Consider the following 18,614-nt stretch of genomic DNA (forward strand, 5'->3'; position numbering starts at 1 on the left):
CATGTAATTTGATTTCTTGTTGAAAGCTTATGGATACATAATATTGACATTACCATAAATATATATTTAAAACCAAATTCCTGGGGTTAATCTGCATGAACCAAACATTCCAGCTTTGCCATAATAGTATTACTGTGAAAATTTTAATTGTGGTATAGTACAGCAAATTATTGGCTTTCTAAGGAATTTGAACAAAAAAATAAATAAGAATAATCTCACTATTATGCTGCAGATTGCTTAAAATAAATATGAAATACACAATTCAACATGCAACTCAATACCAAATCTGCAGAATATAATTTTATTGGCCTTCTTATCAAAATTAGTTAATGCAGATGTATTCCACAAATCACTAAGGCTGAAACGTAACTCATTCACGAGAAGAGTATCTCTGTTGACTTGTTGATTTTACGGTTTTGTTGCACTACGAAAACTGTGTTTGTTACATACTCAATTTCTTTCAAGAATGCATATTTAGTCTCTTTACTGAGGTCATTCCATTGACATTGATATTATACCAGTAATCACCATGATGGGATAGTACTCTCCAGTCAGCACTGCAGTACTGCCAAACTAAAATGACTGCTTCCTACTCTGGCCACCTCTATCTTAACACTTGGAGGTTTGTCAACTATTCAATATAGCCATGACTATTTGAAGTTTGGGAGGGGTTTGTTTTGTTTTGGTATTTTTGGGGGTTTTAAATGAAACAAAACGAAACAAAACAAAACAACACAAGTCAATGGACTTGATTGAATATTTAACAATGTAATTGAAGTCTGATCAAAAGAAGATCATTTCTGTCATTAGAACTACAGAAGTTCTTCTCTTATAACACACAATAATGTGATTTGCAAGACCTGCTTTGGTGTACTAGCTAAGAGTTGAGATTAATTAGCCAACCTAGAATGTTACAAGCTTTGTCTATAGACCTGAGGTCCAGACTTTCTGGAGTATGTGCATTCTATTGGGAAACTCCTGGAAGCTTGAGCATTTCATTGACGACTTTTGTTGATGAAGTGATTATGTGTGTACTTAAGTCCTTTTGTATTCAGCTAAGTAGTCAGCCTTTGTTCAGTTTTACATATCCTGCTTGTTTTGTACCCACAACTTGATCCATGTCCTTCTGAGTTGGAGGACATTTTATGAGAGCTGGATATGTTCCTTCATGCCACTAAACATTGTTTTCTAAGATGTATTTTTGCAACCAAATTCAGATAAATAAAAAGGGTTATCTCTATCTCTGGGTGAAGAAGACAAGACTGGAGTATTGCATTGTACTGAAGGTAGTAACAGATATCACAAAGACTGCACTTTTAAATCACTGAAGCTTGCTACTTGTTTGTCCTTTTCTTTAAACTTTAATAACTGATCTCTGAGATACTGCCTGGCTTTTTATAGGAAAGCATTTTACAGATGTTTGGAGAGGACAAAGAACTGTTTGGCCTATTGAGACTTATTATTACATCATTCCTCCCTAAGTCGTTCCTAGATTGATGATGCCTCAAAATTCTGACCTGAAAATCCATTTCAAGCATTTATTACTGTTTCAATGAAAAATTACTTCCAAATATCGGTTTGAGTCTATTCCCCCTATTATAATTTTTCAAAAGACTCTTGTCTTATCTACATGCTATAATAAAAAATATCAGAGGTTGACATCTGTTCTGGCATTCCGAGCACATGATTCAGTTAGGCCTTCCTAAATACTTGTATCTCTAAGCTGTATTCCCCCACTTCTGCCAGTTCTCTTACTGGAATTTAGTCAATTAATCCTAAAAAATTGCTTTATTGACCTGCCTTAAAAGTTATAATACCTCTTACAATAAAAAAAATCAAACAAACAAAACCAAACAACTGAAGCTCAAAATAGGAGTCTAATCAGGTGAGAATAATGTAACTTTGTTACACTGGTAATGAAATAGCAAAACATGAAAAAATGTGAGGGATTTTAGTAGTATTATTTCCAGAGAATTGCAGCTTTTCGATATAATATTTTTAAGGTTGTGTAAGCTATCTGAACTTTTTTTAATGCTAAAGTTCCCAGAAATCTGGGACTCAAAACAACTCTTTCAAATTTTAGACTTATTTATGCTCACAATTAAGATACGTTTTTGTATATATATTGAGCTGTTTTGTATTTGTATGGCTAATACTTTTTGTAGAGATGTATAAATTTTTGAGTCATTGGAAAGATAAACAATTAGAGAGCTGTGATCTCAGATCTGGAAAGATGATAAATACAGTTCATCACAAGCCTGCTCCTGCAAAGTATTAATCTTCTCTCTAAGCTGTGCCCATTCCCATAAGAGCACAATTCTCTTTTGCTTGGCAAGTTGACCTGTACAGAAAGAAGGCTGAACTGCCATGTGAAACTGTGACAGATACCTGACAGAATAGCACTTTTTTTTAACATTTAAAGGGTTTTGTTTTATATAATAGTAATACTGTAAACATGTGCAAATGTATGTAAAAAGTTAAATACTTGTTTACCCTATCCTTCATCTCTAAATATTGGATGAACTGGAACTGCTGTTGTTATAAGAGCTGAAGAGGTACAACAACATCTTTATCAACACTCACCTAATCTGTCACATTCTGATTTCTCAACTTGAATGTTTCTCAACAATGCAACTTCCCTATGACTGTCACTGAAAGTAATACCATATCCCACAGGGAGAAAACATTTTAAATGGCAACAAACTAAGAGAGATTTACCAGGACACTGGATTTAGCACCTGTAACTGGCTGTAATATTAACCATTTGATTTGCTATTACATGGAAAGACTGCAAATCTTCACTACAGTAAAGTTGTCACCAAAGTGTAGTTCTAGTCAGACTGATGTAGTAATGTTACAGCTGTATCTGTCAACCTTTCACTGTTAGCAGCCACTGCAAATGGCTTGCAGAATTAGTTTTTCTTCAAAGCCTGTCTGTAGTCCCATTACATTAGACTTACACATACGCGTACAGTTCAGTGTAAAAGCACTTGTAGTCAGTCCACAAATGTTAAGTTGGGCCCCTTATAGGAATGATGCTGAGAAAGTTATGTCATCTCATACAGCATGCTGTACGTTCTTCTGAAGGCTATCTACACCAAACACACAGTTCACATAGGTAACTTATTCCCACCTCCAGGACCAGCTAGCTCCGACACATTTGTAATGTGTGGATGTGGCATGACTGCAAACACAAATATGGTTATGCGAATGGGGAGAGGTCATGTTCTAAAAATGCTAGGATAGTCTGTTCAGTATTTTCAGGACAGCAGCTGAAGACATACAAATGCCTCAAAGCATAGTAAGAGATGTATATTTGGTTTCCAGGATCAGTGGTTTTGGCGAGTCAGAAACAACAGGGTCATGGATGGATACCCCATGCAGATTACCTACTTCTGGAGGGGACTGCCTCCCAGCATTGATGCAGTTTATGAAAACAGTGAGGGGAATTTTGTCTTCTTTAAAGGTAAGAAAAGAAGAAAAGTAAGATTTTGTGTAATACTTTTGGCTGTGATGATTTCTTATTTTTACTAATGATTTGTAAATCATGTTGTAAATTGGTAGCTAAATGAAGAATATATGAGTTATGTTTTCTCATTTTGGCAACTACATAAAGCTTTAATTTCTTCTTACCATTCAGAGAATCAGATCACTTACTCTTATATATTCAGTAAAAATGTGGAAGTATAAATAATAGACATACCAATGCAATGATATACTGTGAAATCTCTCTTGAAAGATGTGGATTCAGAAGCTAGAATGAACAGCTATTTTTTTTTTTATTGTGGTTTTGGCTCTTCTTTTTACAAATTAAATTTGCATATATTTAAATTACATTTGTGATACATATATGTCACTGTACTGCACTGTAGCATGTTTCATCTGAGAACTGTGATTGTGATGCAAGGATTTTCAGGTGGGGAGAATTAAGTATCTTTTTCATAGATATGTATTTAGTATTTTTAAAGAAGCAAAAACTCCAGAAAATATGTTGTATGGATTGAATTGTTGCTAATCATTCTTTTCAAAGTTTCACTCCAGGCATCAGCTGTTCTGCAAAATTAAAGTTCTTGAACATGCATCTAATTTTAATTTAATGAGAAAATTATCCTATATGTTAAATAAATACCCATTTAGCAGCTAGCAACAAAAGAGTGAAAACCATGTAAAGTATGTTTTATAAGATAATAATGTGGAAGAAGAAAGAAGGAACTGAATAGATATGTGAAAAATGATTCAGCTGTTTAGTTACGTGACTGATTCACTTGTTAACTCATTAAAAAAACAGATATTTTTTAAGTTGTTATATCAAAAATTAATTTTTACAAGTGGAATCATTAACAGGGAGCTAGACATAGTATTTTATTCACTATGAAAACATTGTCTATAGGTTATAGATAATAAAAAACAGAAGAAGAACTTCTCTATTTTCTACCTGGGACATTAAATAATCAGGATTAATTAAAGGAAGCACAAGCAGCAGGATTGTGGTCTTAGAAGTCAGAATATTGTGTTCCTTTCCTTCCTCATCACCCCCAGCTTATGCTGTCTGATTAGGAGACTTGAACATCTACCTTCTGAGGAAAGGCTGAGAGAGCTGGGCCTGTTTAGCCTGGAGAAGAAAAGGCTGAGAGGGGACCTTATCAATGTCTACAAGTATCTTGAGGGGAAGGGTTAACAGGATGGGGCTGGGCTCTTTTCAGTGGTGCCCAGCAACAGGACAAGGGGCACAAACTGCAACACAGGAAGCTCCACCCGAATGTGAGGAAGAACTTTTCTTTGAGGGTGACAGAGCACTGGAAGAGGCTGCCCAGAGAGGTTGTGGAGTCTGCTCTGGAGACATTAAAAACCAGCCTGGACGTGACTCTGCAACTTGCTCTTGGATTACCTGCTTTAGCAGGGGATTGGACTAGATCTCCAGAGGTCCCTTCCAACCTCAACCATTCTGTGATTCTGTGATTTCAGACCAGCTAGTTTTGTGTTTTCTAGCTGTTATCTTATGATACTTGGATTTTCTGTTGCAGGTATTTTCCCACCTGCTTTCTTTTCAATGTTCCTTCAATTATTTTTCAAGTGACATTTCTATTGTCCCTTTGTTTGCTATGGTCAAAAGTCCTCATGTTTCCTTCTGCGATTTTTCTGACTTTTTGCTTCTCTGCCACTTCCTCTACATGACTTCCAGTATCTACCTGATGGTGTTTGCATATCAGTGTAATTCATGGTTTTCCACTGCCACAGAATCAATAGGTTTAGCTGAGTCTTTTGTATGTGTGCCCTTGAAAATTCCTGTTAGCCAAGGATTTCAGCTGCCTTGTGGAACATGATTACAGAAGTATATATAAACAGACTGTAGGTAACAATTGTCTTGTTTCTTCCATTCCCTCACAAAATTTTTTCCTGGGAAGGGTATATGTCTTCCTCCCAAAGGTGATATAAATAGACAAGTTGATTATTGCTAAGATGATGACCAAGTAGATTATGTTATCCAGGTAGTGTGCTTTACCGATCTAAAACTGGTCAAACCAAGGATCTTTACATTTGAAGTCTTGCATACAGATGTGTTCACAAAGCACATCCCTAAGCCAACATGTAGAAAAAATAGAAAATATGGAGTGAAGGCTATCATAGAGCTTGGACTGGAATAATGTCACTATGTGCACCTCAGAGAACATTTTCCAAATCACTTCAAGACTGGTCAGTTCATCATGGCAGAAAAGTGTGGTGTTTGAGTGATGACAGCATTTACTTGCAGATTTTTGAAGTCTGCAAAGCTTCTTCTCAAGGTATCTGTAACATCCAATTCCCTGTAAGGTATAGAGTTTTGAATATCTGGTGTGTTTTGGAGAAACAGGTCAGTGTGTAAATATCCTCCCTTCAGAAAAGCCACTGCTGCTTCTTCAGATGCTCAAATGTTCCAAGGACACCTTCCCTCTCCATTACTCTCTTTCACTCACTTTGGAGGCTTTTTTGCTAGTGTGAAACAGGGCCTCCTGTGGCTGACTGATTTTCACTCATGCTTTCATACTTGTGGAGCAGTATCTCTACTCTTTGAGGAAGGTGAAGAAAGCAGTAAGCCAATTTACTCATCTGCCACTGCTAGTGAGTAATTTCCAACTTACTTCTCTTTACATGCCTACGCTGTCATAAATTCAGGATGAACAATGTTCTGTATTTAAGATGCACTCAGGATAGACCTTATGAGCTATCCTGTATTAAAACACACTGTTTATCTTTTTAGAAATATATAAATTTCATTTATTTTCAATAATCTATGCTCTATTTGATTTGTTTCAATCCTTGTCCTTCAGGATGGCAAACATCAAATTTTAAACAGTTGATTTAAATTATAAAACAGATTTAGATTTTTATTACTTTTTTTGATTACCATTAGAGTTTTCCTGTCTTTGTGTATACAGTTAGATTCATTCAGTAGTAGAAGTATAGATTAGAAAATTTATAAAAGTATTTAAAAAAATTATTTTTTTAAATGGGAGCTATGTTATAAAATATAAGTCATATGCAAATGATATGTCAGCTCAGGATGGAACATTTATTGATGAACCTTTGAAACGTTTTTATAGCTTATGATTTTGCTATGATAAATGTAGTTATTCTTAATTTGTGCTAATAAAATCTATCACTATATTCTTACCTATCTGACATTACTCTCCTGAGAATACTTGAGGATTATGCATAATGTGTTAGATATCTGTAGAAAATCAAGATGAATCAAGTTCAAGAATATTGGATCAAGTGTCTTCTTTAGTTTTGAAATGCCATTGTTTTTTATTTTTCTTTTCTTTTTAATTTTACCATTTTAACTTTTATTTCCTTTTTTATTTTGTTTTGTTTTGTTGGGTTTTTTGCATCAATATTTATTTTCACAAGGAAAAACAACTGTAAAAATTTAGTGGTGTGCTTGTAGTACAAAGTGATGCTTGCTTGTTATACATGGCTTAAGATATTTAGCCTGTCTCCTTGTGCCTTCTAAAGCTCATAAAGTTCATAGCAATATCTGGTGGTTGGCTGCTTGTAAAAAACAGATGTTTAAATTGTTATTATTCACTGCTGGTGTCCATGCTGAATGATAATAAGAAGATGGCACCAGAATGATACTTTTTTTTCTTTTTTTTTTTTTTTTCAATGAGGAAACGTGAATAGTAAAATTTATTCTGTGTACCTGTGGGAATTTATATGGTGCTAAAAATGAAATTGTCAAGCCATCTGCACTTTCAAATGTTATGGTAAACCAAATGTAGCAATAGAAATGCTGCTGTAAAACTCATACTACCAGTGCCACCATCATAACTTTCAGCTGCACTTATCCCACTGCTTGACAGTTTTATTTTGAAAAATAGATTTACTATAGTGTTAGATCATGGAGCAGAGATATGACAGAAACTTGATGTGGGAAAGAGAGGATGTGAATAAAGGAAGCATGAATAATAATTTGGGGATTTTAGTATGACAATATTTGATCCTGGCTTGAAAGACCAAAATTAAGAGCAAGGATGACTGAAGAAAAAACCTCAAACTTCAGGGTTAGATTTAACTAGCTTTGGTTGAATATGATTCCTAAAAGTTTTGAGAATTTGTTTCATCACTGTAACACAGTGATTAGATGCTATATCCCACACAGATCTTGCACTACACACATTGTAAATAACATGAACAAAAGTCTTGGTTGCTGACAGCCCAGAAGCACAACTATTTAGGATTCTCATTCTACAAAGGAAGAACTACATTTGCTAAAAACTGCATAATTGTTTGCAGTAGTTAGTAGGTAGTTAATAGTCTGAAAAATATCTGGAGTTAAATATTCAATATTTTAAGTGAAGCATGGCAATACAGATATCCTTTATTTCCAGTATTTTTTTTAGAATGTCAAATATACATGTTGAAAGACTTCAAATAATTGCAGTCACAGTTCATCCTTCTCAATTGTTTCCCTACAGTGATGATATTTGACAAAGCATTGTTGCAACAAGTAAGACATTTTGACTTTTTTATCACTTGCTTCATTCTCAGCTTGTGACTTTACCATTCTACTTGTTATCATACTAGATCTTACATTAGAAAATAAAAGCAGAGAGGTGAAACATTCAGCAGGTTGCCCAGACTTCCGGAAACATGTGGTGCTTTATTCTCCATGAGCATAACAAACCCACCAACCGACCTTAAAAAACAAATTTGTAAAATAAATACAATGGTTTCTGCCAAGCTAGCATAAGCTAGGACTCTGAACGATCATTAGTTATCTATAAGAAGGATCAAACTATAACAATTTTAGTTTTGTCATAAATTCTTTATTTCCATTATAATCACATTAATGAGGTGTATTGATTATTCACTAGTGGAAGTGCAATATGAGCTAAATGAAAGCATACTGATTTAAGGATTCATTTTTAATACATTTTAAGGTACATAAATATAAGCTAGAAATAAAAGGAGTTAATTCTCATCACAACCAGGCAAGTTTTGCACTGATTTTCGGCTCTAACTCCTCCTAATATTTGGAGTTTGAAAGCTTCTCAGTTTTTTCTGTTTTTTGAAAATCCTCTGATCCCACTTTCCTCCAGCTGAGGGACAGAAGCTAAACAGAAAAAAACCCTAAAACAACAGACCCAACAACAAATCACCTAAACCCCCCTGAAACAAACAAACAAACAAACAACCCCCCCAACAAACAAAGTGAAAACTGTCAGCCAGATGGAACATTTGGATTTCTTATATACAGTCCTTCCCATTAACAATTGACACAGTTCTAGCAGACCAAACGTGTCTCCAAAGCAGATGTTAAATACAATTCCCTCTAGGTAGCATCAATGGAAGTTTTGGCCATGTATGTTAGAGCTCTCAGTGCCCCACTGTCTCCATAAAATACTGTTAAATTTACCTTTTCTCTATTTACCCAGAAATAATTTGGTTCTTATTAAGAAATTATGTGAAGAAGAATTTAGTTTCTAAGTCTGCTGTTCCCACATCTACACTTCCCTTCTACTTCAGTCTATATGAATATGCAACAAATTCCTGGCTTAGTTGTGCTGTCACTTATAATGGTGTGTGCTCAACCCTTATTTATTTTGGTATGACCTGATCTTGTTAATAGGTAAATTTGACTTGTTGGGTATGGCTGATAATGATCTATTCCTAACAACCGGTGTTACGTTTATTCCTTGTGAGGCACAGAGAAAGGTAATAGCATTACATACATCACAGCATATGCCTCTCAATGCTGTGCAACAGCTGTCATTTTGAATGATCTTCTGAAACAGAAATGAGCTGGCTCAGTATCATTCACTGGATGCCATCTGTTGTTCACACCAGAAGTACTAACTAGTAAGGTCCAAAATGCATGACTTCTCTTATCGTTGCATTTGAAACTGTCATTACCATCTGAAGCCTTCTGTGTCCAGTCATGTGAGTTGGCAAAACCACATGGGAGGAGGGACAGTGAATGCCTGAAGATCCTCACCCAGTGTAATCAAGCTCTATAAGTGAATTTTGTAAGGAATCTCAGTAAGGGTACTTGCCAGGTTAGCACAGACCCTAATCCCAGGTCAACACAGACCTCAGCTTTCCATGACTTCTTAATAGACCTCTGTGTCTCTTTTATTTTCAGTACTTCAAATGGCTCTGTACATACTCATTGTTTGAACCCTTTCTTCCTTCAACTGGTAGGGAAGAGAAGACGAATCTTTTGACTGAACTGTAGCGTCTGTGCTTGGAAGTGGGTGACAAGCAGCTGTAAAGAAGCTGATAAAAAATTTACTCTGGAAACCCAGCATGGGAGGGACTGAAACTATATCCCCTCTCCTAATTAAAACTGTGATAAAATGAAAATATGCTTTAAATCACTACAGTGCAAACAGGGAGATTAAAAATCCCCTTACTTTAAACAAACATTTAATACCACTGAGGGTCAGCTAAAATATAAAACCAACTGCAAAACAACTCTCCAGATTTTCCCTCTTGGTGACTCTGGCATACACATGATCCTAGATCTTTGGGGTAATATTACATTTCCTTATAAAATATTTATACAGCACAGTACCTTAACCTCCTAAGTCTGTGTAACAGCCTGCTTAGCCTTACAGGTAAGTGCAATGACTACTATGGACAACCACGACTTTATCTCTTACCATCTCTTTCCAAATGTGTTTGAGTAAAATATATTTTTAACCTTTTCCCCATATATTTTAAATGTCATCATAAAAAATAACAATGGACAGACCAAAGTGAAGTATCCAACAGGTCAGTTCATATATGTATTCACAGAATCATAGACTCACAGAATCATTTAGGTTGGAAAAGACCTTTGAGATCATCAGGTCCAACCGTTAACCCAGGACTGCCAAGACCATCACTAAACCATGTCCCTAAACACCACATCTACAATTTTTTTAAACACCTCCAGGGATGGTGGTTCCATCACCTCCCTGGGCAGCCTTTACAATACTTGACCATAGGTCTTCTCTAGACCTTTCTGTGATGTAACTCAGAAGGGTCTACATGATGTCAAAGAATATCTTTTCCTTCAGTGATATTATTACCAAAAATAGCAATGCTTTTTAGAAACACAGATGAAGGTAGTGCTTTGAAGGAAAAATAAGCACATGGTTCCTACACAACAGAGGCCTCAAAGCAAGCTCTTCAGATAAGTACTAAAATGCAAATTATGCTCCCTTTTCCCTATTTCTAGGGGGCATATGAGGATCTTTATTCCCCTTTTTCAACCAAAGCTTTCTGTGTTTGAAAGTCTCTACTAAAAAGACACAGGTGAGGAGTGTATTTTGGAGAAGAATTTGAAGAAAGCAAAAATGTAAAAAGGAGAAGATAGTTGCAAGAATAAGACAGGAGGCACCATATGTTGAGAAGACCCTAGTAAAGATTCTGGAGGACAACACAATTATTGGGGAAAGTGTTAAACTAAAGGCTTAATATGAGATGATGAACCGGGTGAGATAATTGTGGAAGTGTTCAGTGAGGAAGAAGAGCTTGCCTAGGATGCTAGAGCAAACTGAAGCTGGGAAACTGGAGTTGTGGGCTGGTGAGGTAAGCTATCCAGTTACAAGAGCCAGGAAGCATCCTCTCCAAAATGTATGAGGGGGGTACACACTGGCACAACGGCTGCTTCTGTAGACATGCATTCCTCTATATAGACAATATATTTCGCTAGTAACTGCAACAGTAGGGATTCAACCACTGAACACTCTGTACAGAAGGCAGTAGGCTATTCTTCATATTTAAGACAGTTTAGGTAACCTGAGGTTTGTGTACACACTGTGCTAACACCAGGTAGAGTCGTACAGCTACCTTGTATTACCAGCACCTATTAAGTCAGTTGGGTGGTTTTGAATGATTCATCACCCACAATCAGAGGTTAAATCTGACTGCCACTGGTACTAAAGGCAATCCCCCATTAATTTCAGAAACACAAGGTTTTCACCTATGAGACATCAGAACCTCAGTTTGTTGTCTTTAGGCCACACTAAAGAAAATATGCTAAGAAAAGTATCAGAACCTCAGTTTGCTGTCTTTAGGCCACTAAAGAAAATATGCTAAGAAAAGTATTTTAAATTCTCTGGCCATTTCAGAAATAAACCGGTCATCCTTTGTAATTTCACTTCTTGAGGAGAAGGAGAGACAGAGTAGTAAAAGTATATGGTCTCCATGAGGATAGGATTTTCTATTTTTTATTTATTTATAAGTTTTCTTACCTCATTTTGTCTTAAAATCCACTCTTCTTTCCTCATGAAATTCAAAGCTGTTGTGTGGTATCACTGTAAATGTATTACATTATCAACCACAGAGCCTCTTGGGATGACTTCATTTTCATTCTGAGTTTGATCCCTATATAGTTGGTACCAAAATATTCTGTGGGCTTATTGAATGAAAGGTGTTTTATAAATGCAAGTTATCTGTAAGGCATATTTAATTTTGCATTATCTGCAGTGATAGAACATTTTTCATTTCATTGTGTTTGGCAGAACCACTATATAGCCCTTTGAGAGTCTTTCTTATTTCTTAGCAGTGTATTAATATTAATACTGAGTGTACTGAAGACTATATATGTATATTTATATGCTTTTGTACAGGTAACAAGTTCTGGGTGTTCAAGGACACTACTCTCCAGCCAGGTTATCCTCATGATTTGATAACACTTGGAAGCGGAATTCCTTCCCATGGCATTGATTCGGCAATTTGGTGGGAAGATGTTGGGAAAACCTACTTCTTCAAAGGAGATAGGTAGGTACAGGGATTCTGCAAGGAATCAATTTGGTGGATATTAGTTAAGCATGTTAATATTTTCCTCTATTTCTCAAAATGAGAAGTCAAGCTACTTAAACAGTTCATTTTCTGTCAATGAAACTTGGAAGGCCATGTTGTTTTCACATTTCTTATAACCTAAATTATATTTGTGTGACTATACTGAAATGAGTGTATGTATACCCAGTGAAAAGTTTAAGTATTAGAAATCAACAGGCACATCGTAGATGTGGCAAATTTAAATTTAAATATTCAAAGTAATATAGTTATGTACACTCTTACCTGCTCCTTTTTATCCATTTTTCTAAACTCTAGCACATAAAAAGGCAAGGCGTGATCTAAAGCTTTTTAAGGTCAGTGAAAATAACATCTCTGCTACTATTTAAAAATGAGGTAAGAATGGGAAATGACAGCTAAACCAGGAAGTTAGAGAACAATTTGAGCAGTTCCTTAGGAATTATTTTAAAATAAATCTTACAGTTCCCTTCAGAAGCGACACTTATTTTTGTGATTAATAAAGAACAGGAAAAGATGGTAAAATCTGAGTATTTTTCAGTCCTGAAAGAGACGTGCATTAGTCACTTAGTGTCTCTGTGTCTTCATTTCCCTGTCTCTAAAAATAAAGGAAATAATATTTGTCGGCTTTATAGAGATGTTAAGAGAACTCATTAATTTTTTAATCCCTACAAGTTATATGAAGGATGGGGTTGACAGATTTTCATGATGTTACCATTTGTTGATTGGTGTTTCGCTGTGCAAATTCTAAGTGCTCAGAGAAAAATTATTATTTATTAATAATTGTAATGTTTGTATTAGTATTGTTAAAAGTATGATGACTGCTTTTGTTACTGTGCAGTATTTAGGATTTTGAGACACTAATAGTACTCATGGATAAATTAAATTAATTTAATGCACATCATAGAATATGTTTAGCACACTACAGTTGCTCATTTTTAAGCAGTACTAGAATATTGTACTACAGATTGCCACAACAAATTTTATTGTAAAAGCTTTTTTTAAAAAAAAAAAATATCCAGCACCCTTGATGAGAAAAGCAGATAACTAAGTAAAATGTTTGTGGTGTTTGAAAACTAGGTATCATTTCAAGCAATTAATTTCCACAGTAAAGAAGGTGGCCACCTAAATAAGTTGCTTGCCGTGGCTGAGTAGATTTTTAAAATATTAATGTTCATTTTAGGTAATAATTTTCCACCTCCACACTCCTGGGAAAGTATGCACAGTAGGAATCTTATGTGACCTGTACTCCTTTAGCCTTTATACAGCAATGTCCTTTTATATTTCCATGTACGAGCAGTTACTTATAGTCAAGACTTTCCTAAAACACTAGTGGTAATAACAGAAGACAAAAAGAACTATCAGAGAAAACATCTGGTGATGGAGAAGTTGCTACTTAGAGCTAACAAGCACAATAAAACTCAGCAGGTTATAAATGCCAGAGTGTTAGAAGAAGATAGAACAACATGAGCCTTGCAGAGATAATCGAGCTATTACAGGAGATTGACCACCAGTGGGAATAAACCCATATACCACTAAGCTTCTCAATGTGTATTATTTATATCACAGTTTTTTCTTAATGTAAAGTTAGAGTTGAATTCTCCTGCTGGTTTTAGTAGTATGTATAAGTCTACTGTAGGGGTGGATCTTTTCCTGAAGAAGGTATCACATGAGAATGTACCTTCCTGGTGGCAGGAGGTAAGAATGAAAGGGAACCAAAAAGTTACCAAAAATAACAATGTTCCTCCTTATGTAAGTCAAGGACCTCTATACTTATTTTATTTTGACATTAATCTTAGTTAAGGAGCTCCAGGGCAGAATCTAGACAGAGTTAAATGTCCCAGAACAAGGGTATACATAAAAATGTTAGAGCAATAGAATACAAAGCATCAAATATTGGCTATAAAATGGAAAGGGGGGGAGGGGTGAAACCAAGCCAAACAAAAAACTCAAACCAAGAAAAACACCAGTAAGATTTAAAAGTCCAATTTGTAAATTCTAATACTCAAATGTCTAAAGCAGCTCATGTATTGATTGTTATTATTAATATTTGAAATGATCCATTTAAAGACTAATGATAATTCTTCCTAATAATCGTATGAAAGCTAAAGAGGGGAGAAAAGATGACTACAGAAAACATTTTGCCCTTACTCATTCCTCTCCTACCAGAGCTGAGTAGTGTAGAACAAGATAATATTGCTGCATTTCTTGACACATGGTTTTGTCACATGACCCATCTGGTGTGACTGGGTTTTGTCATTCAGAATTTAAATGAATATTTTTTTCTTCATAAAGCTTAGTCATCCAATAGTTCAGAATATCATTAATAGGATTAGATACAGGAAAGAACATGTATAAGCAAATATTTTCCAAATTCCCTTTCTCTAAAGCCACGAAGTGCACTTTCATTGATTTTCCCTCTGTTACTTTATTATCCTTTGAGATACAGTAGCACAATATATGTAGTTTTTAAAGCTCAAATCACTCAAATCATTGCGGAGTCTGCTTGTGAGCATTTGGCATGCTAAAGAGAATCAGGATTAGGCTTTTCCTTACCCTGTAGACACACTCATTATTCCAGCACAGATTGCCTAGATAGTACCATGATCAGTCCTTCCCTCATAGGATTTGTCATCCATTCTTAAAAAACAGTAGTTTTGGTACTTTTGAGTGTGCACTGGCTGTGTCCTTAAAGATATATTTTTAATGACAATGTATGTTTTAAAAAGTCCTATAGAACTGTCTATTTCCATCATGCAGTCCAGTGGAAAAATACAGATGTGTAAAATGAGGAGCTCAAAAAGGTTAAAAGTTGGAAGAGAAAAAAGTAAAATGAGTGGAAGTATGCAGGTAGGAAATAGGGTTCTGGGAAAAAGGGACAGAGTAAAAGGTAAGGTAGTTGATAAAAAATGCAAACGAAGAAGAAACACAGAGTCAAAAGATGAAGAAGAACTGGTTGCAATCGTATTGATGTCAGAGCTTTGTTTACTACTTCTACATGTTGTTTCTTTCTACATGTAAACTCTGAAAGATGTTAAATTTCAAAATAAAGGACATTGTTGGCTGGTTACTGATGCATATGTGACTAGATTAAGAAATCAAGCTATAAAGATAATTTATGCATAAGAAAGAAAAAATACAAATGTTCTTTAATGTAACTTGCTAACTCTTAACCCACTTGAAATCTGCCACCTTTTAATTTCATTAGAAGTTTAAAGCCAAAGAAATGCCACACAGGGAGAAATACAGAGGATTTTAGACCATTTCACTTTTTAAAAAAGATGTGGATTGATTAGAGTGTCTAAGTACCTTTGCAGGGACAAAATATCATCCACTAAATGGACTCTTTAATGTATCAGGAATGGTCACAACAAGGGTTTCTAAAAGCTGAAGTCAAATGAATTCAGATTAGAAAGAGGGTCAGGTTTGCTGCAGTGACCAGATTATCAATTGAAGGGATATATTCTCAGGCTCTTGATGTCCTGAAATGACACGTGACTGCCTTTTGATGTGATTTTTCACATGGATAAAACTGATTAAAAAAAACAACAACCCAAAACATTCTCCAAGACTACTATGCTCTAAACTGCTATGCTCTAAATGAGTGGAACGAATCAAAATATGAAACAACCCACCCAACTGGTGTATCCAGATACACAGAGATACTAGACATACAAAATGTTAATTCTCAGAAGCAGCTTATAATAAGATATGCATAGCAATTTAGCCAGCTGCGTAACAACAAAGAAATTATCTGTACATGTAAATAAAATCACAAGTGCAAATACTTCTTACATGTTCAGGTTGCCTAGAATGTGCATGCGTAAGGTTTTTAAATTGGAGGAGGACTGGCTGGCAAAAAGGCACAAAAGCAGGTTGAATTTTGTATTACACTGTATCTACTTAATTATGACATTAAAAGCTACTGTACTGCATACATATAAGGAGTTAAAATTTCTGGGAGTATTTTAATCTGAAACTATGGTTGTTTTCATGATTAAAATGTTATCTAAAACATGAATGTATCTTTGCATATGTTGTATCTCTGTTACTGTGCAGACACACCAGGCATCAGAATTGCTGCAATTAAAAGTGAGATGCATCCTGATTTGGTTGTCAAAGTGCAGAAATCTTTTATCTTCTTTCTGCTTACATGAAACTGTTGTCCAGTCAGCAAATAGATTTCCTTGTAATCAGGTAGTATGTTTAAAGACAAGAAGTCAAGCATTCCCATTTGTGGCTAGTGAATGTATCAAATATTAGAAGGAAAAAATACCTAGTTACTCATCTGCTACCTTATAAATGATTTTTTTTTTCCCTCCCCTTTAAAAAAAAAATCAGGTACTGGAGGTACAGTGAAGAAATGAGATCCATGGACCCTGGTTATCCCAAACCAATCACAATTTGGAAAGGTATCCCAGAATCTCCTCAGGGAGCCTTTGTCCACAAAGAAAATGGTATGCAAACACATTCCTATTTTAATGATTTACTAACAAAATTTATGTAAGGTAGGGTAGTAGAGAGGTGATTAACTATTCAGGCTAAGTAGAGAAGGAATTCTTGATTTACAAACAGAATATTTCCTCCTGTAGAACTTGCTTTCATGAAAATGGCTGTTTGTTTGCATGGACCATTTAACACAGTGGAGAAAATCTTTCAAATTTAGTATCATAAACTTTAATTTCCATTCTTTTTTCCCCCTGTGTCTTAATTCACTTAATTATGTTTGTTCTCTGCTGAATTATAGTACCTTTTAAAACAAGCTTCCTAAACACACAATATCTCCATTTGAATTGTCAAGGTGTTGGCTGTTTAAACAGCTTAGAGGGTATTAATTTCATTCTGAACAACTAAAAAAGGGAAGAAAAATCTTTATCTAAGCAGAAATATCCTTAGGAATCTATGTAAATCAAAGATGTCATAAGCCCATGATGCAGAAATGCTGATCACAAGGATGTTAGCATGAAGTGCTATTACCTGTATCAAGATGCATCGTCATGTGCAGGAACCTAGGATCTCAGCTGGCCACACCTCCAAAGGAGTGAGAGCAACCAAAATCTCCTCCGTCTTACGAAAATTCAATGCTACCCAGGGGCTGCTGGCAGGCTGCCAACAGAGCCCTCCATTGCACATAGATTAGATCCTTTTGATGGGAATAAAAATATGCATTTGTCATCACTGATTATTGGAGAACTCTTGTATGGCATTTATGATTTATTTATTAGTAGGTTCTGAGTTTAGTCTGCCTCATAGACAGCACATGTATATATTGCCTTATTATTTTAATTTCCTTTTAATAAGCAGATAAAAAGATTTTTTTCCTTGTATGAATAATTTCAGTCTCCTATTTCAACCTCTAACTTGATCGAGTAATTTACCATTAAAATGTTTGGGGGCCTTTCCAGAAAAGTTTAATTGCTTCCCTGCCTTGTCTCTCTTTTTATCCAGAAGCAGAAAACCTCTCTGGATTCTGGCCTTTTGGCCTGGATGTTTTTTTGTGCTTTCTTTTATTTGTTTTGTTTTGGTTTTAACTGGAAAGTAGGTCAGTCAAGATGATATTCTGCCTACATCACATTCAGTAACTAACTGTAAATACACATATATGTGGAAATGGGTGCAAGCATTATGCATGCACTGAAAAACATAATGGGTATAATCTCTGCTTTCTTCCCTCCATTACTTTTAAGGCATATTTTTAAAGACTTACATCCAAAAGGAATGTAATACACAGACAGACACATATATGTATGTATATATGTATGTATGGGGTTTTTGCTTACCTTGATTGCAGGGGGATTGCATTCCTCATAATAAGTTTTCTGTACTGAGCTCTGGAACATGTGTGTCTCATTACAAATGAAAATTGTCTTGCTGTAACACTCAGACCAGTGGGTCTGAAAGTACTGCAGAGGCAGAGGACTCATTTCTGAGGCAGGACAGACTTGATTACATCAAAGCCACTTCTTTACCCCAGTGGCTGTGGTAGTCTGCCTGGTTCTTTGAATGAGGACGGTGGTAAAAAATGACATGAGATTGTGAGGAGGAGAAGAGAAAGAAGGCATTCTTGTGCTTCTCAGAAAGCCTAAAACGGCCCCAGGGCAGAAAGAGGGACTGAAAATGATACCATAAAGTTCCCAAGAAGACCATTAAGACCTTTTCCCTGAAATCAAGTAAATAGATGTCTTAAGAAACAGTTCACAACTCCACTGTTGTTTGTATAAAGAGAGAAAGAAACAAAAGCAGATGCAATTAAGAAGTACCACAGCTTAGTTGGAAACAAATTGATTACATTTTGCCTGAAACTTTTCCTTTCTTTGAGCAGAAGCAGA

At 35.4% G+C, this 18,614-nt stretch overlaps 1 protein-coding gene across 2 annotated transcripts in view; it reads left to right on the forward strand.

Moving 5' to 3' along the window:
• Window positions 1–18,614, forward strand: part of MMP16 (matrix metallopeptidase 16) — a 194,117-nt gene that overhangs the window by 163,218 nt on the left and 12,285 nt on the right. For both annotated transcript variants that reach the window (XM_056330637.1, XM_056330638.1), the window contains 3 exons: window positions 3,328–3,466; window positions 12,099–12,249; window positions 16,627–16,742. In XM_056330637.1, coding sequence (XP_056186612.1) covers window positions 3,328–3,466; window positions 12,099–12,249; window positions 16,627–16,742 — 406 coding nt within the window. The remainder of the gene's footprint in view (window positions 1–3,327; window positions 3,467–12,098; window positions 12,250–16,626; window positions 16,743–18,614) is intronic.

Source organism: Falco biarmicus, chromosome 3 (assembly GCF_023638135.1).
Source record: "Falco biarmicus isolate bFalBia1 chromosome 3, bFalBia1.pri, whole genome shotgun sequence".
Lineage (NCBI taxonomy): Eukaryota > Metazoa > Chordata > Aves > Falconiformes > Falconidae > Falco > Falco biarmicus.